Source organism: Coloeus monedula, assembly GCF_965178545.1.
Source record: "Coloeus monedula genome assembly, chromosome: 1".
NCBI lineage: Eukaryota > Metazoa > Chordata > Aves > Passeriformes > Corvidae > Coloeus > Coloeus monedula.
The window spans coordinates 82,917,524-82,945,044 of NC_138781.1; the positions used below are offsets into that span (position 1 = coordinate 82,917,524).

At 39.4% G+C, this 27,521-nt stretch overlaps 1 protein-coding gene across 1 annotated transcript in view; it reads left to right on the forward strand.

Annotated features, from left to right (window-relative positions):
* MYO10 (myosin X) overlaps nt 1-27,521 on the forward strand; it is a gene marked incomplete at both ends in the record, with an annotated part of 161,899 nt that overhangs the window by 132,486 nt on the left and 1,892 nt on the right. Inside the window, 19 exon segments of the mRNA XM_082289298.1 lie at nt 465-589; nt 736-850; nt 3,881-3,987; nt 4,952-5,161; nt 5,462-5,501; nt 5,932-6,834; nt 8,081-8,204; nt 9,391-9,634; nt 11,921-12,016; nt 15,367-15,460; nt 16,235-16,290; nt 17,825-17,967; nt 18,415-18,609; nt 19,703-19,860; nt 21,164-21,287; nt 22,683-22,980; nt 23,706-23,913; nt 24,494-24,630; nt 25,436-25,556. Of these exon segments, the coding sequence (XP_082145424.1) occupies nt 465-589; nt 736-850; nt 3,881-3,987; nt 4,952-5,161; nt 5,462-5,501; nt 5,932-6,834; nt 8,081-8,204; nt 9,391-9,634; nt 11,921-12,016; nt 15,367-15,460; nt 16,235-16,290; nt 17,825-17,967; nt 18,415-18,609; nt 19,703-19,860; nt 21,164-21,287; nt 22,683-22,980; nt 23,706-23,913; nt 24,494-24,630; nt 25,436-25,556 (3,498 nt within the window).

The following is a 27,521-nucleotide window of genomic DNA, read 5'->3' on the forward strand; positions in this document are numbered from 1 at the left end:
TTATCTGTCCTTCTGGGTTTTTTTTTTATTAAATCCATATCAAACCAATGCATTTATGTATCTTCAACATTCGGAATCATCTACAGGGACTTTAAATTCAATTGCTGAAGAAGCAAAATAGTCGAGCTTATAGCTGTTGACCTGTTAGCTGCCTGTGCTTCTTTCTGTTGTTTCTTCCTGCACAGCAATGGCCTGCGAATATACATGAAATGGAAAGAGACAGTTGATTAGATTAAATGGTTATAAATGCTCTGTCTGTGGGAATGATATTCTGTAATTACCCTGTGATTTCCATTCTGAAGATATTTTTATATGCTCAGAACTGCTAGTATCCTTTAAGACATTGTGTAGCCAGTTATTAGCCTTTGTGCATTTCAGATTCATACAATGTGCCCTTTCTTTATTTCCCCTGACATCTCTAACCATTGCTATTAAAATTGTTGTTTTGTACCTGCTCATTTCAGATGCCAGACCAGTTTGATCAGACAGTGGTGCTTAATCAGCTGCGCTATTCTGGGATGTTGGAGACAGTCAGGATTCGGAGGGCTGGTTTCCCAGTCCGGAGGCCCTTTCAAGACTTTTATAAAAGGTAAACACACTGATTTGTGGACTTCAAATGGAAGTCACAGGTACAAGTCAATATTCCTGTGTCGAGGAATAGAAGTAAAAATAATCATGTGGCAAAAATAGAACTTAATTTCTTAAGTGAAGCAATAAATACTTTTTGGTTGCCAGGTATAAAGTCCTCATGAGAAACTTAACTCTCCCTGAAGATTTAAATGAGAAATGTGCCGTCCTACTTCGTCTGTATGACAACACAAGCACTGAATGGCAGCTTGGTAAAAATAAGGTAAAATAACCTGAATGTGCAAATTGTGGTGCTGATGCATGTACAAAGCTGAGGGGACAGGATTTAGAGTGCACAGCTGCAGAGATGTAGTTCTAATGGCAATTATTTCTGGCCTTAAAAGAAGCTGTGCATGCCTGTTGGTGCTCTTGAAACTCTTATAGCAGCAATTAATGGTTGTGCTGAGCAATTTGCTATGTAAGGGACTTAGAAACTGACTGGTGATTTCAGTCACAGAGAAAGGGTCCACCTGAATTTTCTGTCACTGCTCACAATTGGCAGCACTGGTGAGGATATGAACTTAAAATGTGGTATTTGGATTTTTTCATTTTTAGAAGTATGGAGCATCTGGGGTAACACTTTTGTTCTGCAGGGAGCTCCACTCATACTGGTAAACCAACCTAACCAATACTTCTTCAGTGGCAGAAATCAGGGAGAAGAATTTTAGCCAGTATTCATGTGGCAGAATTGAGCTCCAAGTGTGTTTGCCATCCTAGTCTGAGAGTCTTTTCCAGAGGTATATTAGGCCTTGATATGTGTTCTACCAGACAACCTGAGCTTTGCCCACAGTGGTTTTTTTCTTAAAAAAAAAAAATATCTAATTATTTTAGAATAAATTAAAGAATCAAATTTTAACTTGAGAAATAAAACAATCCAGGTGTTTTTGTGTGCTCATTTTGCAAGTTTGATTGTAGACAACAGTTTGCAATTTGTGCTCTTGGATTTCAGCAAATGATGTGAAAGCGTTGCAGACTCGGGAGAAGATTCCCCATTTCACGATTTGAGATTTCCTAAATATTAAAAACATTTTTAAAAACTTTTTAGTGCCATAAGGTAGCAAAAATATTTTGTAAAATCTGATTGATTTCTGTAGGAAATGCTCCTCCTCTCACCCTATTCTCCCCACAGCTGGATGGTTTGGAAGGGTTTCTTCCATTCCTCTGTATGCTTAAGGGGTCTTAGATTTGTATTGGGAAAGTTGTTTTAATCATTTTACAGTTGCTGTAAGAAAGAAGAAAGAATCTGAAATACTCTGATGGCAATTGATGCCATCTTCCATCCCATTTTTGTATCCAAAGGCTTGGAACTTGGAGAGTGCTTTAGCATCTTAGGGACATATGTTTATCAGAAATTGTTTTAAGAAACTGCTTATCAGGACCTTGGCAGGAGCCAGAGCTCTGTTTTAACTTCCCTTACTGTGGCCTGGGCTCATCCTCCCCCAGGAGCTGCCTGCGCATTTGTGAGACTTCATAAACAGGAGAAGAGCACAAGAGGACACTGGTTTCAGACTGAACATGGGATGAGGCACTATCCTGCCCCTCTATTATTTAAAAGGGATGATAATGACATTGCAATGATTTGGCTTCAGTGTGATTTTTTTTTTCTTGTCTTTTACATCTTAAGCTGCAATGCACCTGGTCAGGAAAAGGCATTAGCCTGAGCTTAACATCCATTTTTGTTCCAGAAGTAGCTGAACACTTTTCTGAAGAATTTTGTTGTGTTTTTGAAAGCCTGTGTGCAGAGCAAAGAAAAATTGCCCACTGAGTGAAAGGAAAGGCTTTTTCCATGAGGGAAAACTTCATATAGAAAGAGCTGCCCAGTGCAGCTTGGACACTGGGACTTTGAAACTTTCTGTGGGACTTTTTCTGTTCCCGTTTCTTGGGTAATTCATGCTAGAGAGTCTCTTTCTAGCTTTGTTCAAAACTCACAACTGTGCCTGTCCTTGAGTGTGCTTTGAGAGTGCTGCTTTGGCTTTGATGATGGGCTTTTTTTTCACGTAAACTCAGAGGAAAAACCAGCTGCTTTTGCATTTAAACACCCCTAAAAGTCCACTGGGGTTGTTTTTTTTGGGGTGGAGGGGAGGGGCAAGGGGGTTGCGGGATTTTTTGGCTGGATTTCTGGGGGTTTTTTTCACATCAAGAGAAAGCACCCAGCACTTCAAGATGCATTCCTGCTTTTAGATGTCTTTGCAGCCCTCCTTCCTCAGCAGAGCCCACCCTGTCCCTGAGCTTTCTCATGGCTGTGTTGTGGTGTGCAGCCTGGCTCTCATCCCACATAATCAAAGTGTCACTGAACTGGCTATTTCCAGCTGCCCATGTGTTAGGCAGCAGCATGCCAGGCTGTTGTCACCTATAGCTGACACCAGCATACTTGGCCTTTAAAAAAGAAAAGTTGAGAAGAGCTGGGAAAAGTGCTGACAGCAGATAGCTCACCAGCATGTGAGTGTGTGGCAAAGAGCAGATGTCAAGGCAGGTGGAAGAGGGAAGCTGCCTCCCCCATGCCCCTGCTTGACTGGAGAAGCAGTTTTATTCATTTAAGGCAAAATAGGCCATGTTAGCTCAGTTTTATGTCAATGCCATGTGCTAAAGCTGCCTCTGAAAGGCACTTAGGCAGTGCAGGTGAATGATGCAGGTTAGTGCTTGGAAGAGAGCCTGGGAAGCATTCTGTCTGTGAGAGGATGGCTGGCTGTGCTGGGGTGTCTGGCCCTGGCAGCCCTCTCCATGTAATGGCAGAAAACCACAGTGAGTCGATGTGAACATGAAGGCACTCTCATTTCTGCTTACTTCTGCAGTGCTGCAGCAATGTCTTTGGAAGCAGCAAGCCTTGTAAGGGGTTGTGGAGCCTGATGTGACTGTGAAAAAAGTAAATTATTGGGGTGGTATTTCTGCCCCTCTGATTGGAAAGTTCATGTGTAGTTCTGCACCTTCTTTGGCCTGTGTTATTCTGGTGGGAAAGGCTGTTTAATGAATCCAGTAATTATGTTGCATTTGGAAAAACCCTGCTCCTAATTAAAAGTTGAAATAGAGTAATCTAACTCTTCCCACTGAAATCCCGAGCTCGAGGATCAGCTGCAGGGGTTTTCTTTTAGGAGGACTACATTTTGTTGTTCTCTTTTCTGCTGAGGAAATAGTACATTTTTCTCTGAATTCAAAGCTGAGGCTTGCTGCTTGGAATGACATTGGTAGCACCCCTGGCTCTCCTTCAAATACGATGCTCACCAAAATTTGTTAAGCCAGAAGTTTTCTTCTGTAGGTGTTTCTCCGGGAGTCCTTGGAACACAAGTTGGAGAAACAGCGAGAAGTGGAAGTCACCAAGGCAGCAATGATTATCCGAGCACACATCTTAGGTTATGCAGCCCGGTAAGTGACTAGATGAGAGTATTAATAGTAAGGATTTGAAATAAATGGATGAGTTGTCAAGAAGTTAAATCCTTCTGACACAATTCTCTACTTTTCTTAGGGGCCAGGCATTCAAATCCTGTAAGTGGCTTTTGAAAATAGCAGCTGAAAATACCCATGAATAACACAAAGTTTGAATTGTTTTAATATAATGAATTGGACAGTACAGAAATTTGGAGGTCAGCCAGTATCCATCTGATTGTATCATGGCATGTAGCATGGTAGGAACTCTAGCTGGATGGCACCTAGTGGGGCTGCTGCCCCAAGTTACCAGCTGAGATCCTGATTTATCTTTGCTTTCTCATGGTAAGAAAACAGAAGGAAAATAAAACTAATCCATTTGGGTCTTGGAGAACCAAGACATTATGTTACTGATTAATGTTTCACTTGTTTACCTGGCTTCATGCCTTATCTGTTAGGTGGACTTGTTCATCCCCTCTGTTTATTTCTCTGCTTTTTATACAAGTCAGTTGAGGACAGTTTAAGGAAGCTTGTTTGCATAATGAGGTAATTTCTTTTCATGTGCATATTAGTCCTGTTCTTACGTTCTGGCCAGTATGTTTCTTAAAATCTATATCCCTTTTTTAATGACACCTCTCCTGCTATCTATGGTCTTTCTTTTCAGAGATGTGGGATGACTATATGTGTTTTTTCTCTGCATGTGCATACACACGGAGAACTGTCTTTTTAGCATCTCCTTGGCAGGGGCATAAGAACATGTAAGACGTGCATTTCTTTAATGAAGACACACACAGTGCTGTCAAGAAATGAGAGAATCTTGCTTCTCAATGGGAGAAGAAAGTGAGCAACAGTGGGGAAACTATCTCAGAGCTATAATTATCATGGGCTCGTTACTGCAGGTCACCACGGCAAGATCCCTCACAACTGTTTCATTAGAAATTTGCTTCTTTTTTTCTCCCCTCAGAAAACGGTATAGAAAGGTTCTCTACTGTGTGGTTGTGATACAGAAGAACTACAGAGCATTCAGTGGTAGGAAGAAGTTCCTGTGCCTGAAGAAAGCAGCCATGGTCCTTCAGAAGCAGTGGCGAGGCCATCTTGCTCGGCGTCTTTACAGGGAGCGACTGGAGGAGAAGCGGAGACAAGAGGAGGAAAGAAGAAAAGAGGAGGAAGAAAGGTGCAGTCTCTGTCTTACATCACTCTCCTGCGTGTGCCATATTAGGTGTTGGTCTGAAAGCCTTCATTTCAGGCTATTCTTGAACAAGTGATTTTAGAAACCTTGCTGATTTTGCTGAAAGACGCACGTAGCTATCATAGTAGTTTCATATTCACAAACATATTCGTGGGGATCTTATTTTTGGCTGTCTTTTCCAGGTGGCAGATGATCTCTGTAAGCTGAGCTATTGCCCTAGCAAAGGAATGTGATGAGCTTATGTTGAGCTTAATTGACTGACTTCTTTTCTTCACTCACTTTTAGGGAAAGACAAAGGCAAGAAGCAGAGCGTCTTGCCCAGCAGGTAAATGATATTCTTAATGCTTTTAGCCACCCTGTTTATTTGAGTATCTCAACCCAGCAATTAAAAAAATAAAAAGTACCTGTAGCATTAAAACTAAACTAATTGCAGGAGCTGGCAGATAAAGCCAAAGGAAACTCAGTATAGTTGTTTGCATGGAAATTTCCTTCACCTGATGCTTCATTTAATTTCCAGAAAAGTTTGCATTTTCTGCACATATTTGGACTTCCTCTCCTCAGCTATCTCTGAGCAAATGTAATCATGCTTTAATTTTTTTTTCTTTTTCTTTCCTTTTCATTTCTTGCTGATATGAAGGTAGGGCTCCTTTTAAATGAATGAGCATGGTGGAGTATAGTGCTTTAGAAATAAATTTTTAAAAAGAATCTTGCATTTAGGGGCCCAGTTTATTTTGTTTCCTTTTGTTTTTATGCAGGCTGAAGAAGAGAGAAAGAAGCAGGAACTGGCTGCCATTCAGAAAGCCCAGAAGGAGGCAGAGCTGAAGCAGGAGGTGGAGAAGCAGAAAGAAAGCAGACAGGTGGAAGAAATCCTGCGTCTGGAAAAAGAAATCGAAGACCTGCAGCGTGTGAAGAAGCAGCAGGAGCTGTCCTTGACAGAGGCCTCATTACAGAGGCTGCAGCAGCGTCGAGATGAGGAACTCCGGCGGCTTGAGGATGAAGCGTGTCGAGCAGCCCAGGAGTTCCTGGAATCTCTGAACTTTGATGAGATTGACGAATGTGTCCGAAACATTGAGAGGTCTCTCTCTGTGGGCAGTGGGTATCCTGCTGAGCTGGCTGAACAGACTGGAAATGCCTGCGGTGAAAAGCCCAATTTTAACTTCAGCCAGCCATATCCTGAGGAGGAGGTAGATGAGGGCTTTGAAGCTGATGATGATGCATTTAAGGATTCGCCCAACCCGAGTGAGCATGGCCATTCTGATCAAAGGACCAGTGGCATCAGAACAAGCGATGATTCCTCAGAAGAGGATCCTTATATGAATGATACCGTGGTGCCAACAATTCCTGCTGCTAGCGACGCCATGGTCATACCTCCTGCCCATGACACAGTGAGTCTCCACAACTCTTCAAGTGGCGAATCCACGTACTGCATGCCAGAAAATGTATCCTGCAGACCCCCAAATTCTGTGGAACTTATTTCTCCTGACGGAGACTATGATTACGACCAAGACGATTACGAAGATGGTGCTATCACTTCTGGCAGCAGTGTGACCTTCTCTAACTCGCACAGTAGCCAGTGGTCACCGGACTACCGGTGCTCAGTGGGGACATACAATAGCTCTGGAGCATACCGGTTCAGCTCTGAGGGAGCTCAGTCTTCTGTAAGTAGCGTTGTTTTTATTACCTAATAATTGATAGGTGTTTTCTGATTATTTTTTTCCCAGCTGTTCAGCTGTAGACTCACCGTAGCTGTTCTTAGAAAACATTGTGTAGCGTGATTGGCTCAGAGCACCTATGGAAATAGTGGTCTGTTGCCATCTAGATGCCGCTGCGATGAGTGCATTAGAGTTAGAGCAGCTCAGATGCTGTTTGCAGTCCTGGGCTTCTGCACACATGTGATTTTAACTGCTTTAATGCAGAACTGTGTGTTACTTGGTGAGGAGCTCAGTGCACAGCAAAGTTCTTCTCTGTGCATGAGTTTGGAGTTGGGGTACCAGGTAGCATGTTGGGGAATTGATTTCAGGAAAACCAAATTTATTTATATGTGCAAGTTGCAAGAGTATTGAACAATGAGATGCTTGCAGAAGTCCCTGACATCCAGGTGTTATTTTGAGATTATTTGGAGAGTAAAGTTCACACAATGGCAAATGCTTAAATTATTGAGGCAGAGACACACATTCTGCAGAGCAATTTTTCAGTGCTGTTTACTGAGTATACAGTGGGGTTTCCTTCTACAAATATTTTTGAAAGAATATGGTTTCTTCTACCACTCATCCAGTGCTTCTGTGAGACTGTCTGATTGGGAAAGTGAAAAGGTATTTCAGCAACACTGACTTGTTTAGAAGGAAAACTTTAACAACAGAATATCTTCTGCATTTGAGGCAGTGATAAGTAGTCAAAGAGCCGTCGTGGGTGTTGGGACAAGTTGACAGTTCTTGCCTGAGAAAAAAGCACTTTTAGTGTTTTTTGTTGAGGATGCCTTCCTGCTGCATGACTCTGGATGTGTGTCAGATACAGAACAGAAATTCTGACTTTCTGGGGTGAGGGTGGAGGAAAGCTAGTACCACAGCTTGTGCAAAATTTCTTTTTCAATACTTCTGTAAGCTGTTCCCCACAGCACTTCAGTGATCGGGGCAGGTAGCACAAGGTAACGTATCCTGACCATACTGTTGCAAAGGGATAACTTTCCTGAGCATCTACAAAGCTTTTTCACAGATTGTTGTGTAATCAAACAGCTTAAGCTGCAACTTACTACAGTGTACTCCTTCCTTTGTTAGCTGGGTGAAAACTAATGAGGAATCATGTCCTTCCAATACATGATAACTGTTTTAGCTAGAGACTTCTAAACTAACTTTGTCTAAACTCTTTCCTGAGAAATTATGACCTTTTTTTTCCTTTCTTGTGTAGTTTGAAGACAGTGAAGAAGATTTTGACTCCAGGTTTGATACAGATGATGAACTTTCCTACCGGAGGGATTCTGTCTATAGCTGTGTCAGCCTGCCCTACTTTCACAGTTTTCTGTACATGAAAGGTACTGAATCAGAATTTGCTAAACAGACAAAATAACCAGAAATATTTATTGTATATTACACTCTGGTTCCTGTAGAGTTACACTATTTTCTTATTTTTTCAAAGGGTGGTGGAAAAGTGACTTTATTTAATTTGCGCTCTTCTCAAATTATTTGCAGTGGCTTACATCTAGCAGTGTTTTTCCCCTCTGCAAAAGTATAAGTACAAAAAAAACAAGTCACAAAGTGAAATTGTACCAAATCTGCTGATTCCTGCTCTCAAAACCTTGTAACACAGACAGCATTCTACAATGCAGACCAATTTTACTGACCTTAGTAGAATTTTGCTTTGGATCTGGAAGACATGACAAAGGTTCCATGTAGCAAGGGGGTGTAAGAGACTGAAAGAACATACACAGGAGTTCTGTGGTTAAAATTCTTGGATTTATCTTCTGATTGATAGTAAATTATAATCTAGATGAATCCTTGTATGATTTCATATAGTATACCTTATTTTCCTGGAGTAGGAACAGTCATGAGTCTACACACCACAATGTTCGTGTGAAAAATAATGCATTCCACAGTAGCATGGCTTTTACTTTCTGACGTAGCTGGCAGTCACTTTTTGTGGAATGACAGGAGCATATTGGTTTGGTTAAGGTTTTTATGACTGTGATGTAACTCCAGTGCAAGATGCATTGCCTACTCTATGGCCACACTTTGTTATGACCGAGCTCACACTGGTGTATTTCCTACTCTAAACACAGCTTTGTCAGGTTTTGTGGTTTTGAGTTAAACATCATTACCTCCTAATAACTTGGTGAGAGGAAAGCTTAATGCTAAATTTTTTTTAGATTATCACTGAAACATATTGAAAACTGTCTTAAAGATCAGATAGTCATGTGCAGCAAGACTTTTCAGTAATTTGTATGTTATGTATACGTCTATGTAATATATATATATAAAACATTTATTTTTGTAATACAGAGACTTACTACAATTTATAATTTAAGGGTGTTTAGATTGACAACAATATTGGTGGCCATAAGGATATGCAAAAATGAGGTTTTGTGGCTTACAGCAGAAAGTCATTTTAACTGCAGTGTTGTTGGTCAGCACCTTCCAGTTTTGGTGAGGTCACAGCTTCTATTTTATAATACAGTTGTTTGTTTTAACTGCATATAAACCCACATTTGTCTCTCTTGCCAGGTGGCTTAATCAACACATGGAAGCGACGCTGGTGTGTCCTGAAAGATGAGACCTTCCTGTGGTTTCGTTCTAAGCAGGAAGCCCTTAAGCAGGGTTGGCTTCACAAAAAGGGGGGTGGATCATCTACGCTTTCCAGAAGGAACTGGAAGAAAAGATGGTTTGTTCTCAGACAGTCCAGGCTGATGTACTTTGAAAATGACAGTGAAGAAAAGCTAAAGGGTGCCATGGATGTCCGAACTGCCAAGTAGGTTTATATGGTTTTACGTTAGCCATGGTTCCTTCTGAGTACTTCTTGGGGCTCAGTCTGGGAAGGTATCGAGTGCCCTGCCTACAAATTGTGTGAATGCAAGCATGAGAGTGTGTGTGGTGAAGTTAGTGAAAGCAAGTGTTGTCCTTAGTTGGCTCTCTCTTAAGTCTAGAGAGTGCTCCAGAGCTAAGCCAGTGCCAAATACTTCAGAAAACTGCTGCTGTAATGAACCCATCTATGCTTTCTCCCAGACTAGAGGCCCTACTTAGTCTGTAATGATTCCCAAGGCAATTTGGGGCATGTTGCCAAGTCTGTAGCTGCAGGCAAACCCAGAATGAAGAGGGTGGAATTAATAGGCCCCAAATATATTGAAGTTCGCATGGGTCAAAGCTGAATCTTCTGAATCTTTTTTTCATGCTTTAAATAATTATGGTAGTGTAGGAAAGTATTTAAAATGCATATATTCATTGAAAAAACAAAATTACTAAACCTAATAACTTATGTCTTGTTACCTGAAGTTCCTTGTGCCTAAGAATTTTACGCTTCCTGAAACATGCATAAAAGCAGTTTTCTACTGGACGGTATTTGTCCTTCTAAACAATCTAGGATTATCTACCTAATTTAAAAATTAGGGTGTGCTAACATTAGTAGTCCCATTTCTCTATAAAGTGTACCTAAGCTTTCATCCCAAGCAGAGAAAAACAGAAATGGTTTCTAACACTCAATTCTACTCTGTGCCTTGTAATCTGCAACTACCCAATTTATTCTGTTACTTTAAGGGAGCTTAAACTAAATTGAAATCTTAGATTAATCTTTTCTTTGGCAGTCCTGGCTTGAGCCTGATTTCAAGTAGTACAGAAAATAGTTTCAGTGAGAATCCTGACTTGCTCTTGAAAAACCAATGGCCTGGTGGCTTTCAAGTAAATCTCTGAATAAAAGCTGAAGATCCTACCATATTTTTTTTGTTAAAACTGGATTTGACTCTGTCTCATGTACCATAGCATTTATTTAGCATATTTTTATAATATGTTCATTCAGTAATTCTTTTTTTTTGTCATTACCTCATTGTTTCATTGGCTGTGCCTTGTAGAAGTTCTTTGCTGCATAAAAAATTAAAAATAAAAAAAAAATTAAAATTAAAATTGTCAGACAAAGGTTGTTGAACCTAGTTTGAGCTGTAGGTTCAGTCAATGACTATTTGTGTATAAACTAGGTAGAAGAAAGGGTACATGTATATAAAGAACTGTGTGTCATAAGAAATAAACAATAGCTTTTCTAGATAATGTTAATATTTACTGAATGCATTCCTAACCTATAATGCAACTCACATATTTCACCACTCTCTACTAGGGACCCTGTTCAATTTTTAAAATCTCAAGCTGAGTTACTTAAAACACAGAACAGGGAGGTACTCTATTGGACACTGTTACTGGGTGGGAAGGAATCCAAAATGAAGAAAACAATACAGAATTACAGCTTTTTCTTTTGATAGCAGATAGGTCATCCTCCTTAGTCTGACAAGCAGAGCTTGCATATATTGTTAGTAGGACAGAGATTTATGAGAATAGTAAGGCTGATAAGGAAATATAGCCAGTTAAGGAAATAATGAACTTCAGACAAATACAGAAGAACAGCAAAAAGGAAATTAAGTTTATTTCTTAAGCCACAGGAAAATCTAATAAAATACTTTAATTATTGCTTAAAATCTTCACAGTTGTTTTTATATCAATAATTAAATTTCCAAACTAAAAATTAGAAATATGTAATTTTTCAGCAGATGAGTGCTTAACTTTTTCTGGAAGTCATGTTTGGAATTGTCTTTATGCTGACTCACAACCACACAGATTCACTAATCCAGGTTTTGCTTGCTTTCAGTTTTCAATCTTCAAGAGCTTTCTTTTTACCGCTCCAAAAAACACTTTGTTATGCAGTCAGTTCAAAAATATATCCATTTCTCAACTCAGTTATCTTTGCCTCTCTTGAGGTTTGATGATGCATTGCTTTTTCTTTAGTTCTTCGTAAAATGGTAACAGAATAGTCAATTTGGTATAGTGACATTCATAGTAGTTTGAATATTTGTACTGTGTAGGCAGAAAACACAGCTGTAGTTCAGTGAACTAATACTCTGTCTGATAAATCATGTTGTGAGTCTTGCAAATGAACCTGATGAAGACTGACTGCTGTTGTAAGTATCAGTAGTTTGTGAGCTTCTCAGCAGGACAGAGTTTTTTCAAAATGTTGACAATCTGTAGTGCTCAATCTTGGTGTTTTTCTTTTTTCCAGAGAGATTGTTGATAATACAGGCAAAGAAAACGGTATTGATCTAATAATGAGTGATAGGACCTACCACTTAATTGCTGAATCTCCTGAGGATGCAAGGTATGAAAATCATCAGGCCTATCTTCTTTTCCTTATCTTTTCCTTTTTAACCTCTACGCCATTCTGACTTCGGCTTGTCACTAATTTGTTTGACCACTGTCACAAAATATTCAGGCTGTGTTAAACATGTTACATTTAACATGGTTTTTGAAAGACCTGCTGAGGAGAAAACCTTGTGGCAGACAGCTACTGGGAAGAGTCAGATTGCCAGTGAAAATTTGCCCAGAATTTGGCTGTTATCCATGTGTTACTGGCAACTTTCTGAAACAGAGCTTGTCTGTAGAGAGGCAGTCATTAGCCACTGATGTTTGGCTTGTGGATTACCCTCCTGTGTTTAGCTGCATCGATCAAATCAATATTTCAGACCTTGTAGTCTGGCTGAAATGAAGCATTTTGTTCTCAGGGGTGGGATCTGTTTGTCTAAGCAGAGCCTAAAATTTTTTCAGATAGAAGTTGTAATGCAGTCACTGTATTTTAGAGCAAAAGCATATTCATGTCAGAGGAGTGTGTAAGAGAATGCTTCCCTTTCTACATATTTAAAAGGGTCTTGCTTTTGTTGCTATAGGATCCATATCTAACCATAGGGGGGGAGGCAGTAGGTGAGGAGCAAGTCTGACTTGTCAGATCAGTTGTAGAGCATCTTTAAAAATAAAAAATCCCTGTGCTACAGTTCATGCAAGATAATAATATGCTTGCCTATAAAAATCAAGCATTTAAATAAAGTTAACTTAGTAATCAGAGCTTATTACCCATTGCCTTGCTGCCCCAAGGCCAGAATACAGGATGCCTTTGTCAACATCACTTGAGCTACTTTGCTCAGAAGCCTCAAAAGTTGTTTGGTGTTCTGTTCTTTGTAAAGGTAGAACACCTTCTTGTGTCACAGGACCCTGAGTACAGATGTAGATGTAGCAATGCAAAATCTTTTCTCCTTTTTTTAGGCATCCTTAAAGTTATCCTTGAAATAACTTAGGACCTTTCTAGCAGTTACTATTAAGATTCTTGTGGGATGTAAGCATGTTTTAAAACTAAGGCATGGCTAAAGTCTCTTCTACCAGACGTGTACATGCCCTAGGGACCAATAAGCAATTATCAGCACACAGACTTGTCTATTGCCATGCATCTCCTTCATTTCTTTCTTAAAGATGGAGGAGGAGACACTGCACACTCTTGTTGTGTATAGTACGAATAACAAACCAGCCAGATTAAATTACCTTTTACCAGTGTATTTCATGTTTCTTTTTTCTCACTCAATGCAGAGACTTAATGAGGGAGATGTGTAAGGATCTGCAGACAGGCTTAAGTCAAAGCCTTGTTAACAAAGCCTTGTGAAGTATGAATCATTGGGCTGTGTTTGGTCTGCATCTGCAATTGAAAAAATATTTTGTACCTGGGCTAGATCAGGATCTGGGGTTGCTTTTTGTTCAAATGAAGGGAAAAACCAAGGAAAACACGGCACAGGCCCCCAAAAGATGAATTACTATTTTTGATTATGGAAATGTATTTGAAGAAAGAAGTAATGCTTCAGTGGGCAGGCATTGCTGAGGGTTTGTTCCTTTGAAATCCCTAGCATGTCTTTTTCCCTACTTGTGTGTCCTGGGACTCAGCTGAAAGACAAAGGAGGTCCCAAGAGGGAAGAAAGCAAAAGTAAAGTCTGCCTTTGTCGTTTGCAAAGTGCCATGATTCATTTCATTTTCATTGTTTACACAAAGATTAAATGAAATCAGGAAAACTCTGAATTGTTCTTTAAAATCCATCCATAAATTATCACTAAATGTGCATACAGTGCTATGAAGTCTTTTTTAAAAAATTGAAATAGAAGTTTCACATTTAAATACATTTGCAATTCCTGAGCCCAGAAAGGAAAGCTGAATTTAATTTATGGGAATTTTTTAGTAGATGAGGCTTAGTTTTCTTCAGTTTCTTTACTTTCTTCAGCTGGTGGTTCCTCCTCTCTAGATGACAGCTTCCCTCCTTTTTTAGTGGCATTGCCTTACATCCAGCAAAGTGTTAAGCACAGCCTCTCTGTGGGTGTCTGAGTCTTAAAAAAAGAATCAGAACTAAATATGTTCTCATCTGCTTTATGGTCTGGCACTCTCAATCTTTGTTTCTCTTCATTGCTTGCACTGTTTCTAATAAAATCGTAAGCTGATAAAATGGATTTAGGATATGGCAGCGATGGTACTGTTTGACAGCCTACACAGTTTTTCTCAAGCTATTTTAGGAGCTCCAGAAATGTACATTTTGGGGAACAGTTGGCTTCTGAATGCTGGAGTTAAGGAGGCAGCTCTTTAGTGTCCTAGGCATAAATTCCATGACTAAAAGCAATTGCAGGAAAGATAACTCCATATTTAAGTCCAGTAGAAACACTGCATGTGTTTCCTCAACCCCATGGTGGCCGAGGAGCCTCTGCTGGAAAGTGAGGAGTCTGTTTTAAAGGCTGGGCTTTTGAGCCCTTTGAAAACTTGGCCCCAGGTGGTTTTCATTAGAATGGCAAATTCATATCTCAAAGAATGGCATTCAGGAACCTGTTGAACGGGCCAAGATCTGCCCTCAGATTTCAATGGGATTCCTTCAAGCAGTTGAGCTTTATCATATACAAGTGCCAGAAGGATAGAGGTTTCCCAGAAGCAGAAGGTGTGGTTGGAATTAAATCCATCTGCAATTGCTGCTCAGGACTAGGGGCTGAAGCGCTGGAAACCTCTCTGCCACTTTCCCGTTGTGGATATACAAAGTACCACTGGAGTGGCACAGATTTGCTCGTCCTTCCAGCAGCTGGATTTTTCAGTGCTCCATAGACAACAAAAACTGTAGAGCTATTTGCTTGGGGGTTTTATTCTTTTTTTCCCTCTCAGTTGTGCTTCTACAGAGAGCTCAGTGGACTTGGGTGGTCTTTGCAGAATTATCACTGTAAGAAATTACTACCAGTCATGCTATCAGTGCAGCACAATTTATAATCTGAAGGTTGGGATTCCCATTAAAGGCTTTGTGAGTAGCTACTAATGTGTTTTATTCCAGATGAAATATGTGAATGTGTTACAAAGACACTCCAAGCACTCAGATGCTTCAGTATGCTTACAGCAGTTTTTCAGAGGTGCTACTTAGTGTACAAGGTACTTGTTGTCAGGAAGAAGGGAATGACACAACCTTGGACGGGAGATCTGGAGGGGCTTGCGTGCACCCAGTGTTACTTGAACTGACATAAAGCCTTGCTGCTTTTCTGCCTGTCGACAAAAGGAATCTTAAGCAATTTCAAAAACCTGCAGAACCTGCTAGATCTCTGCAGAACAAAGGTGACAGAAGGCTTGTGCAGAGCCAAAATTTTACTTACACTGCTGCCTTTCTCTCCCCAGCCAGTGGTTCAGTGTACTGAGTCAAGTCCATGCGTCCACAGAGCAGGAGATCCGGGAGATGCATGATGAGCAGGCAAATCCACAGAATGCTGTGGTAAGTACACATCTGAAGAACTTTTCAAACCAAATATTTTTAGAAAACAGGGGCACTGTGCTGGCCACAGCTTCTGAGTCACAGCCTAGTTTCTTTAAATGTGGTGGTAGCTGTGACACTGGCTAGAGCTTCCATGTCCTTGGTCCTGTAGCTGTACAAGGAGAGAGTGTGGCTTCTGATTCCTCTCCCATCATTCACCTTGATGAAAAATGACTGTTGGTTTTGGGAGTGTTTTTTTCTGGTCCACTTCCCTATCACATCACAGTGCATACTTGATTTTGAAATTTTGCAGAGATACTGTTAATTAGTAAATTAAAAACCCAGGAGTTAAAAATTTGAGATTTCTCTGATCCTGCATTTATCATTCTGTACAACATACATTGGTAATTAATGGAATACATTTGGAACCTAATATCAAGCAAAGGAAAACAAAAACTTCTGCTTAATGGCTTTAGAAGTTTATTTTGAGAGGGTGCCATTTATATTGGGATGCTGTTTTCAGTGAAAAATTCAAGAATGTTGGGAAGTATAGAAAAGAGCAGTTTTTGAGCTGCCTCCATCCTAACTACAAATAATCTTTTACTGGTTCTGTTCATCCAAGTCTCTTAGTTTTCCCCTCAGCAGTTTTAATGATTAAGAGAAACTGATGCCCAGACTTGCAGTTCATTTTGTTGGTCAAAGCTGCTTTTTCTTTCACGTGTCTCTCAGAAGAGTACTGTGAGTAATGTAATAGTGAATGTCTTCCTCATTTTCTGGTTGGATATTTGTTTATAGGGTACACTCGATGTAGGACTAATTGATTCTGTCTGTGCTGCTGACAATCCAGATAGGTAAGTCAGAACCATGCCTGGTGACTTTCTTTTTGTCATTTCTCTAGCCAAAATCAGACGCTTTATGCTTTAGTCTCTGTATTCTGCTGGCCAACCATGTATTGATGATTCATTATTGCCTCCCTTTTCATAGTACTAAATACCCCATGTTAAAAGATGGAATAGGAATGATGGTGCATTTTGTGGGGGCTTCAGTAACTTCTATGATACTGCTTCATACATGAGCTCTTCAGCTCCTAAAGTGATGCAAAACTGGAAGATTAAATATTTCTTTCATTTCTACGAGTAATGCTCCTGAAAAAAAGAATAGCTGATTTTTGAGTTCTTTAGTAATGTAGTAGTAGAAAAATTAATTTTAATTTTTTTTAATTTTTTTTTCTGTTCTGCTTCTCATTCATGAATGTTGTATTCTTCAGGGATGAAAATTATTTCCCCAGAATAAAAATTTCTTGTAACAAAGAAGAGAGTGTAGCATAAAAACAACAAAAATGTCAGGATATTCTTAGTTCTTGAACTACTAATGGTGTTTTGGGAAATAAAAAGTAAACTGGGTTCAGACTATGACTAGTTTATAAGGTTACTGGATGTGAGGTGTTATTTGAACTGTAGGGCTCACTTCAGTTTCTCCTCATTGTGTACATGTGTAAAACAGCTGGTTTTAAGTTAGTGCTTTGTCCTTGGCCTGCCAAAATACTGATACCAGAAATAACACTGAATTTACAAGCCCAAGTTTCATAAACAATACAACACAAATGTCCAGAGCTTTCACAATTTTAAGTTAGCATTTCTCCTGCATTAAGCTAATGCAACAAGTTAAGCATTTCTCTTATATGCATTTTTCACATGGATTTTTTAGTCTTGTGGGGGAATTTTATGTTTTGTTTTGGGCATTTGCTCCAGGATGAAAAATTAATGATAAAGGGTGAAAGAAAGCGTTGTAGGCTGAGGAACCTGCCTGTCTGATCCAGAGAGCCATAGCACACTTCACTTGGACTAGTTCTTCATGCTTCAGTGAATCCTGGTGTAGGACTGGGTAAAAGCCAGACTCTCATTAAAAATAGATTGTATTCTCTGTGAATTGGGTTGCACTGCATTAAAAATAAAAGAATCCGTGTTCACATGCTGCTTTACTATAGACCTTTGTATACTGTAGTTTGTTTTAGCTAATGTAGCTACTGAAGCAGACACTAAATAGATCTGACCCTGAAACAGTTCTGATTCACATCCAAAGCTGATTAAAGATTGGAAGTTCTTCTCACCGCAGATTTATTTTGGGATATGAAAAGTTGCAATTTAATGTAAACTTTCCCACCATTCGTAGCCCTCTCATTTTGGTGTGAATGTAACATAACTGAGTTTTTTCAAATGCTTAATATTTTTCTTTAGGTGATAAATAAATAATGCATTGGAGGTGGACAGTATTTGTCTGAATAGAAAATGCAAACAATGAACAGTTTTTATGGTTATGGGGAGTGAGATAAACAGTATGTATATTGATTATAAAGGCTGCTTCAATTGTCATTTATTTTCATAGACCAAATTCATTTGTGATCATCACTGCTAATCGTGTTCTTCACTGTAATGCTGACACTCCTGAAGAGATGCATCACTGGATAACCCTGCTCCAGAGGTCAAAGGGGGACACTAGAGTGGAGGGACAAGAATTCATTGTGAGGGGTAAGAACTGACTGGGCAGTAAAAAGTAAATAACATCCATTATGCTTTGAAGAGATTGTTCCCACAATACAATGTGGGTAATATGCCAACATGGTTAGTGTTGCAGCCTCATCTTTGCGTGGTGGAGTTTACTCACAAATTAATACAGCTGAAATTATATTCTTGCTGTGCCATGTAAGAAAACACTGTAATGATGACAAAAGTGTTTTTGTAAGATGACAGAATAATTCTTCTAGTGAAACATCAAAATTGAAAGGTTCTCATATTAATTTTATCTTTATAATTTCATTGTTTGGGAATTTTACTTGATGTTGTTTATTATGTGAGCTTATCAATTCACACAATGTTTTTGTTGTTGTTGAAAGTATACAACCAACTTTTAGCAACCTACTTTTGTCCAACTCTGTTCAAGAAAAAGAAGTGTGATACAAATTGTGTCCTTAACAGGATGGCTACACAAGGAAGTAAAGAACAACCCAAAGATGTCCTCATTAAAACTAAAGAAGCGTTGGTTTGTTTTGACACACAACTCTTTGGACTACTACAAGAGTTCAGAGAAAAATGCTTTGAAATTGGGTACACTGGTCCTGAACAGCCTCTGCTCAGTGGTCCCACCTGATGAAAAAATCTTCAAAGAAACAGGTAATTGTTTGCTCCTGTTCAAGTATGCCTTCTGTCCTTGTAGCTAGTAATGCAAGAAACAATGCATAAGAATATTTTAAATGGATTATTATGGGGGCAGTTCCATGAACAAATGGGTTCCAAGTCACTGAAGTGTTCTACAGGGTGTTACTGGGTGAAAAAACAAAAGTAGTGTATAGAAGAGTAAAATTTGTTCTCACCAACATTCAAATTATCACAGACTGACACGGCTACCAACTTGGTGTGAACACTTGTGCTTACACATCAAAGACCTGGGGAGAGACATGGGTAGCACTCTCTTCATACCTTATTTTTTGTGCTGAGGAACTCTTGAGGGCCAACATTGGTGGAGCAGGTATAGGGAGATCCAGAATAAGAGTCCAGTTTGTGGTAACCTACATATTACACCTGAGTCAGCTCCACTGTGCACTTTCAAAACTGGTTTTCAACTCGGAAGCGTCTGTTTGCAAATGAGAAGTGACTGTTGACAGTCCTGTATTATCTCATTGGGGTCACTGACACTTCAAAGAGGCTTTCACTAGTGAAAGATGAAACACATTTCCTTTTATTGGATCTGTTTCATAAAAAGCCTATACAGTGATGCAGAGAGAGAATTTGAACTGAAATGCTCTTTCTATCATAGTTTCCACTTCATTGGTGTAAAATTAATGACAGACGAGGTAGTTTGTGCTTTGTACCTGTTTGTAGGTATGCCACAGACTATGAGAGACTCCTGAGTAAAAAGCAACTCTGTCTCAGATTTTCCTGTTACACACAGGACTGGAGAAGTAGGGCCCACAAGCTACAGTGGAGCTAACAGTATTCTACAGTATCAACAGCGTTGTCTTGCAGTCATTTTTACTAAGATTACTGGGTAAAACAGGAGGCTGCATGATGCATAGTTGTAGTCTGAGGCTGCTCCTAGGCTTCTTTAAAGGAGAAAATCTCCTTTAATACCACAGTATCTATATTATGATACTTAATAACTCATACAGCTATAGTTCCTGAAAGACTGCCAGCATGATCTGGGATGCAGCAGTGGGTGTGTGCTGGGCTGCAGCTTGCATGCTGACCAGTTTTGCTGTTGTGCCAGGTTACTGGAACGTGACCGTGTATGGACGCAAACACTGTTACCGTCTCTATACGAAATTGCTTAATGAGGCGACCCGCTGGTCAAGTGCCATCCAGAACGTGATTGACACAAAGGCACCCATTGATACTCCAACTCAGCAGCTTATTCAGGATATTAAGGTGGGCACAAGCAGGATGGCGTGGGGTGAGAAAGAACGGTTGCTTAAATCTTTATTTTGGCTTTGCCATATTGGGTAATAAAGCAGAAAATTATGTTTTAATTACACGGTGACATGGACTAAAATTGTGAAACCTGAATGTACTCTCTGACCTGATAAAGGAATTTCTGTCTAAACAGTAGAGGAGCAAACTTTGAAGTGCAGCTTGGAGGGCAAGAGGGATAACTTTTTTCCATTAAAACAGTAACAAGTTTTACTGGTTTGTGTAACTTGACAGACATGGCTACACCTGGCAGTAGAGCACAGTGTGCAGGTTGATGAGTTAGCAGACGTGTTTGACTCTGTCCACAGTGAGCAGCACACCAGGATGTGGACTAGACAGCTCTTCTGGGGTTTTTTTTGTCATTTTGGTTCTTTTCTTTTTTTATGATAGCATGGGTTAAGGACCTCATACCTCTGTGTGATGAGAAAAATACTCATTTCATGCTTACTGTTTATGGTCTCATTGGAGACAGCGCATGCACAGCCAGAGAATGTCCTTCTGCAGCTTTTTGCTAATGTGCATTTAGGAGAGAGGATGATGATTCTCACAAGAGATCAAAAAAATAGGCAAGAGGGGAGAACTGTTACTGACCTTCTCCCTTAGAGTGCCACCCCTTCTCTCATGGAAAAGACATACTAAGTCCTTGGTTCCAAGACTATGAATGCTGTTTCTCAGAGCAGGAGAAATATATGGAAGTTCAGGACTGCTGGAAGACAGTGGTCACACATCTGTCAAACTTGGCCTAAGAGGAACAGTGAGAGCAGTATTTGGATGTTGGACTGGGTGTATCAGGTTTACAGCAGCACTTTTTCTGGACTGTTTTGTTTGGTAGCTCCTGCAATTTCTAACTGAAAGGCCAATTAGTTATGCTGGAGAAGTAATTTTAAATAAAACTTGAATACAGATGTCATAATTCCCATTAAGAATTATTGGAGTAAAAATGAAGATAAAATGAAAACACACTTCAAAAATTGTTATGATACTTCACACTACTTATGATTTTGGTGTCCTGCAGCTCTGCTGTAGTTTGGTTTTTTATGGCACAGATAAAACAAGCCCATCCAAGGCCTGAGGTTGGCAGGTACTAAGCATTCATGGCCCACAGCATGCCACAGCAGCCACAGCGCCCACAAGTGCATTTAGCACCAAATAGTGTTGGTAACACCGATTACTCAGTTTTTTACTACCAACCTAAGGGCACAAAGCATTGCATTATTCTAAAGCTGGACCCCAAATCCTGTTTTTTTTCTCACCCCAACAGGAAAACTGCCTGAATGCTGATGTGGTTGAACAGATTTATAAGAGGAATCCTATTCTCCGTTACACTCATCATCCATTGCACTCACCATTACTGCCACTGCCATATGGGGACATCAATCTAAACTGTAAGTTTTCCAATAATAGAACCACTTTTCCTTATGAAAGACTAAACCAGAGGATGGAATTTTTAAGTCTACAGTGAAGTAATGGTAGGCAAAATACATGTTTATAATACAAATAGACAAGTTTCCCCGTGCTCTTTTGAGAATAGCAGTTTGCCTAGCATAGAGCCATGGGCTTGTGGTGTCCCTGCAAGAGCGTTACAGAAGGGAAGGTTGCTATTGCTTTCAGCAACACAGCTAAGAAGACTGAGTTTGAAAAGTCTTGCACTGAAATAAGCAACTAAACCCGATTCATTCAGTCTCCTTGAATCATATTCTCCTCCTCCAATTACTGTTGCTTCCTACCCCATGTGGGAACCTGCAGCAGCCACAGCTTCCAATTAACAGATGTACGTTTTATCAGATGTGATAGGAATCCTTATTTATGGGAAAAAACATTTATGAGTGTACATGGTTTTAAAAAGTAATGCTTGTTTAGTCCTGAAATGAGTGTAATCATCTCTTTTAATATTCTTGATTCAAGCACTAATTTAGAAGTCTCTTTTGAATGAATGGTTCAGAACTATTGATGATTGCGAACTTGGTGTTCTTAAAAAGGATTTGGTTAATTTAGTTTGCAACTGCATATTAAACAAAATATTACTCAGACCACAAGTTTCATCCATGGGAGGAGGGTGGGAGGTTAATATGGAGTGTGATATGGCACTTCAGCAGCGTGACTTGCTCAGGAAGAAAGACTATCCATCACAAAAAATTGTTGAGGCCAGCAGCAGATCTGGAGGCTTCGCAGACCTTAATTTGGACATGGTTAACTTCTATTCGTGAGAAAAACCCGTGAGAAGAAAAGAAATTAGTTTTTACCCATGAGAATGTAGTATCAACAGAAGCAAGAAAGTTAAACAATAGAAGGAGAAAAACAGCAACATACCTGCACCTGTTATTTTTCTGAATGCTTGAATGCTTATGCCATAGGTAGCCAATGACAATATGTTATAGTTAATAATGGCCAATGAGTCTATTGTAGTAGTTTAGCAGCCAATGAATATGTAACACAAATGATAACATACAAAAGGTGTATAAAAGAGGCTGCTTTGTTTAATAAATGGTTTTTTGCCCTTTGTCCGAGGCACTGTCTGTGTGTGTTGTGACCGCCCCAAGAGTGACAAAAAATGATCAATCAAGATACACCTTTTCAGTTATTAAATTTGGAACAAATCTCAATAGCAAAATAGCTCATAAAATGAGTTTGCATCATACATTTGAAGTGGAAAATAGAGATTCTAATATCCTGCATAACAAGGGTGTCAGAGTAGCATTAGGCAATTTCCACATTAAGCCTGAGTGCTTTTTCTTTCATATCTCAATCTAAGCTCATCTCTCCTAATATTTCTTTTGCAGTGCTGAAAGACAAAGGCTACACAACTCTGCAGGATGAAGCCATCAAGATATTTAATTCTTTACAGCAGCTGGAGTCTATGTCTGATCCCATCCCTATAATCCAAGGTATCCTCCAAACAGGACATGATTTACGACCTCTCCGAGATGAGCTCTACTGTCAGCTCATCAAGCAAACCAATAAAGTGCCTAACCCTGGGAGCGTGGGGAACCTCTATAGCTGGCAAATACTCACCTGCATGAGTTGCACATTTCTGCCTAGTCGCAGCATCCTCAAATATCTCAAGTTTCATCTCAAAAGGTAAGAACCTTTGAACTATTAAAGCACCACAACTTGTACCAGTATTTAGACATCTAGAAGCGAGACTTGAAGATGTATTCCCTTAGCAAACTGGCTATATCACTACACTATGCCAAATAGTGAATCTAAAAAGAAAATGTTGTAGGAATAGTGTGTATGAGCTGGTCATATGGATGGAATTGCACTCATTTGAAGAATCAAGCAAAATGCCACAAAGTTGAATGCACAATTGGTTAATGTTGGCAAAAGGGGCACTTCCTGTAACTGTATAAACTTAAACAACTTGCAGCCTATACCCTCATTCTCAACGGTCCAAACCAACCTGTTAAAAATTCTTCATCCCACTTACCTTAATTTTACGAGGTATGCATCATGCACATAAAAGAACAGTATCATATTTAAAGATGTATTTGAGGTACAAACTTATGATCGCAAATCTAATGTTAAAGTATTAGTGAACATTAAATAATAATAAATCATTGTTGGCAGTTCAGCATTAACCAGAATGTGGAGTTCCTTTTGCTGTGATGCAATGGAAGAATGCAGAGTGTGTCATTAGGAAAGTTAGTCCACCAACAAACTCAGTAATTTAAAAGCTTTGTCTGTACTTGGAGCATGTCAATTAAAGAGTGTACTGGATACAGAAATAGTCCCAGGGGAAAAAAATTCTCAAATAAGCAAGCTTCACAGACTGGCAGCTTAAAGTAATAAACTTTGTCTCACAGGGTTCGTGACCAGTTTCCAGGAACTGAAATGGAGAAATACGCACTTTTTACTTATGAATCTCTGAAGAAAACCAAATGCAGAGAGTTTGTGCCATCACGGGATGAAATAGAAGCACTGATTGGCAGGCAGGAGATGACATCCACAGTTTATTGCCATGGTGGGGGCTCCTGTAAGATTACAATCAACTCACACACTACAGCTGGAGAGGTGAGAGGTGGTGACAAAATGTCTCTGGAGCAAGATTAGTGTGCCCCTTTATGTGCCAGTCCAAGGCAGCAGTAGTGTTGCACTTTGGAAGTACTGGGGCTTTCTCTGCCAGTGTCTCCTTTCCGGGAAGGAAAGGCTTGCAGTGCTGTCCCTCCCTGCAGTATGTTCTGGAGAAGTCCCTGCTATAAAAACTGTCTTTGTGCTGCAGAGGATTACCCAACTGTAGTTCCTTCTTACAGGAGGAATTACAGGAAAGACTAAGCAGTTAGGCAGAGGGCATTATTGGAGTAACTTTAGTAGACATTGGTGTGTATGAGAGCCAAGCTGCTTCCTAAAACTGGAAGATTCTTGCTGAGTTGGCAAAATACAGGTGTTTTATCTGGCCAGGAGATAGCACATATATATTCTGAAAGAATAAAAATTACAGTGGAATTTGACAATTAATAAGGCTGATGAGGACAAGTTAATAACATTTTTAGCCTAATGCAAAACCTAGCTCTTATTTTTTTCTAAGTATCTGTCTTACTCTGTGATACTGCTTTTCCATGCTATGGTTTTTTCATGTGCTGTTTTTCATTAGGTGGTTGAAAAGTTAATTCGTGGCTTGGCCATGGAGGATAGCAGAAATATGTTTGCTTTGTTTGAATACAATGGAACTACTGATAAAGCAATTGAAAGCAGAACCATTGTAGCTGATGTCTTGGCAAAGTTTGAAAAGTGAGTGTACCTCTCAGTCTCTCTTCACTCTAATAAGTAGCAATTAAATAAATTTCCAATGTCAATAATGCTGAATTTTCTCTTTCACTTGGTTGTTTGTGGTGATGCAGCTGAATTACACACGTGGCATTTCTGGAACAAAAGGATCTTTTTTTTTTTTTCCTTAAAAGACTTAATAGCCACCTATACACTTGTGTTGGTTTTCCTCTGTCCTGACACCAGTAGAGTAATATTTCTCATCACTATTTCCACATTTTCTTTTCCACTATTACAAATTTTTCCACCATTACTGCCATTGTGGATGTGAGAACTGACCTCCAGGCAGTCACTGCCATTCCAACTGTTATCTAAGTTCACATGGAAATCACCACAATATCACAACATTTCTCTTACCAGTAAAATTGAAACCATCCATAGCACTGTAGTAAGAAAATGTAATACAAGCCTAAATACCTGTTTATCATCCTTATGTTGTATGCATGGCAATCAGCACCCTTTATCCAGAAATGGGGAAAAAATGAATGTTTTAAGTGTTGTGCAGTTATGTTTTATAACAGGACTTAATAATGTTGCTCTATTAACACCTGACTTATCTAAAAATCAAAGTTTACTAAGAGAATATTAAAAACAGTTGACTTGAGAACTGAACATTTGTAAGTCCTTGATTTTGCTGTAGGCTCCAAATACACAGACACACGTAGAGCAAAATTCAGCTGATGCCTTGCTTAGATTCTGCAGGTGGCAATTTAGAAAATAGTTTGATTTCACAGATCTGATCTCTCTCCCTGTTTACACAACCATGTAGGCTTGCTGCCACTGCTGAAGCTGGGGAGATGCACTGGAAGTTCTACTTCAAGCTCTACTGCTTCCTGGACACGGAAAACGTCCCAAAAGATAGTGTGGAATTTGCCTTTATGTTTGAGCAGGTAAAGGACAAAGGTTTTGAGGCACTTCTAAGAGGAGGAGAAAAAGCAAGAGGTCCAGGCAGCACAGAGAGAGTTTTGATTTTGCTTCTGTTCAACTAAATGCACTACTACTCAAGCATCAAGGGCAAAGGAAGCAGTTCAGTGGTCAAAATAGGCCTATCCTGACATAAGTGAAGCACAGATGATTTCTCTAGTGTTACATTTCTTACTTCTGCATTACTTGCCAATTGCTTTCTGTACAGTGGTAGAAAAATGGATAACTGGGTCTAAGCTACATAAGCAAGAATAATACTTGCTTTTAATTTTCCTCTTCTTAAACCATTTTCTGAAGAAATTGTAAGAAATAAAGTGAAAAAAAGTATAAGTGGCAACAAATTAATTAGTAAAAGACTCGTGCTGGCAACTGTACAGAACTAATTGAGCAATAGCCTTTTATCTTTCCAAAAACTGATCGTTTCATAGGTACCATAGTATAATCAGTCCAGTCTCAGCAGTAACTCTAAGACATCTCTGATGAACAGAAATCCACTTAATGGATATGCTGAGCTCAGAATGAAGCTACATTACAAAACATAAAACAAGTTAAATTGATTTATAATGAAAATTAAATGCATCAGCAGCTGGATTTCCATTATAACAATCCCTGTAGTTACTCAGAAACTCACTGATGGCATTTATTACTGTTGATTGACCTTCTCCTGTTCTACTATATTGCAAATGATTAAAAATTCTTCCAGCAGTCACCTTCTTTCAGGTGGGCACTAGACACAGATAAAGATTTCTGTATAAGGTTAAGATTTCTGTTTTCTGGCTCTTTACAATGCCAAGACACTGACATTCTGTTGGTGAGCAAGACGGATGCGATCGAGAACTGACGTACCTCAATTTTCATACATATGAAGGGTTTTCCCCTTCTACATCTTCCCTGCAATGGAGTATTTCTTCCTTGTTCAGTTTAGGCTTTAAGGCACCCTATTACATCACCAGTCTACCAAAAGTCTCCTTCCAGAGCCTACTACTGTCACTCAGCCCAGAACTGCTTATTGTTGGCTGAAGGATCTGGGCAATAGGTTGCCTTAGAAACACAGCCATTCTGTCTGTCCGTTGTTACCTCTAGAAGAGTCATCCAGTGCCTCTCTCTGGGATGAAGTTCAAACAGCAAGAAGAAAATCTATGAGAACTCTGCATCCAATCTGCTACGTTACATTATTGGCTTAAGAGGCAGATTCAGGCAGTTTTCTGTGAGCAGCTACAACAAGCACATTTGCTGAAACAGATTGTTTTCACACAGCATTCTGTGCTGACTAGTGTTTAGCCAAATACTTTATGTCTTGCCAAAACCAGTAGTATTTGTTATAAAGCATGACATTCAATCCCTACCAGCAATATTACAGCAATACCTTGAAGAGGTAACATTACATTCTAACATCAATTCTGTTCTATTTTTTCTAATTATCTGCTTTTGATGTCAGTCATCAACTTTTTTCAGACAATTATGAAAATTCCCTTTTGTCATCAATTTTAATTCTGCAGTCTCCATTATTTTAAAGTCTCAATCCTTTAATAATCATAAGGTGCTGAAGAAAATCTTTTAGTTCTTCTTCCTCATTAAAATATTGGCCTTCCATTTCTAAAAGACAGCTCTTTCTTCTGCACGTGTACAATCTCAAGTAAACCATTTTGCATGTCTAAAGGCACATTTTGTACACCTAAACGAACTGTTTGTTACTTAACTGTGAATTATCTCTGTGTGTTTACTAAACTTGCAATTCCTGGATCTCCAGACACGATGTGTGTTTGTTTCCTCTACTACTGTCATATGAAAGAAAACACCTAGCTGCTGCACATTTCCACAGGTTTGAATGAGTTTGCAGAGAGCTGGGATTTTGGAGAATCTTCTTGGTTCAGAATCTCACCCCTGATGCTACAGAGCACTGTAATATGTTGACATTGTACTAATCTGAT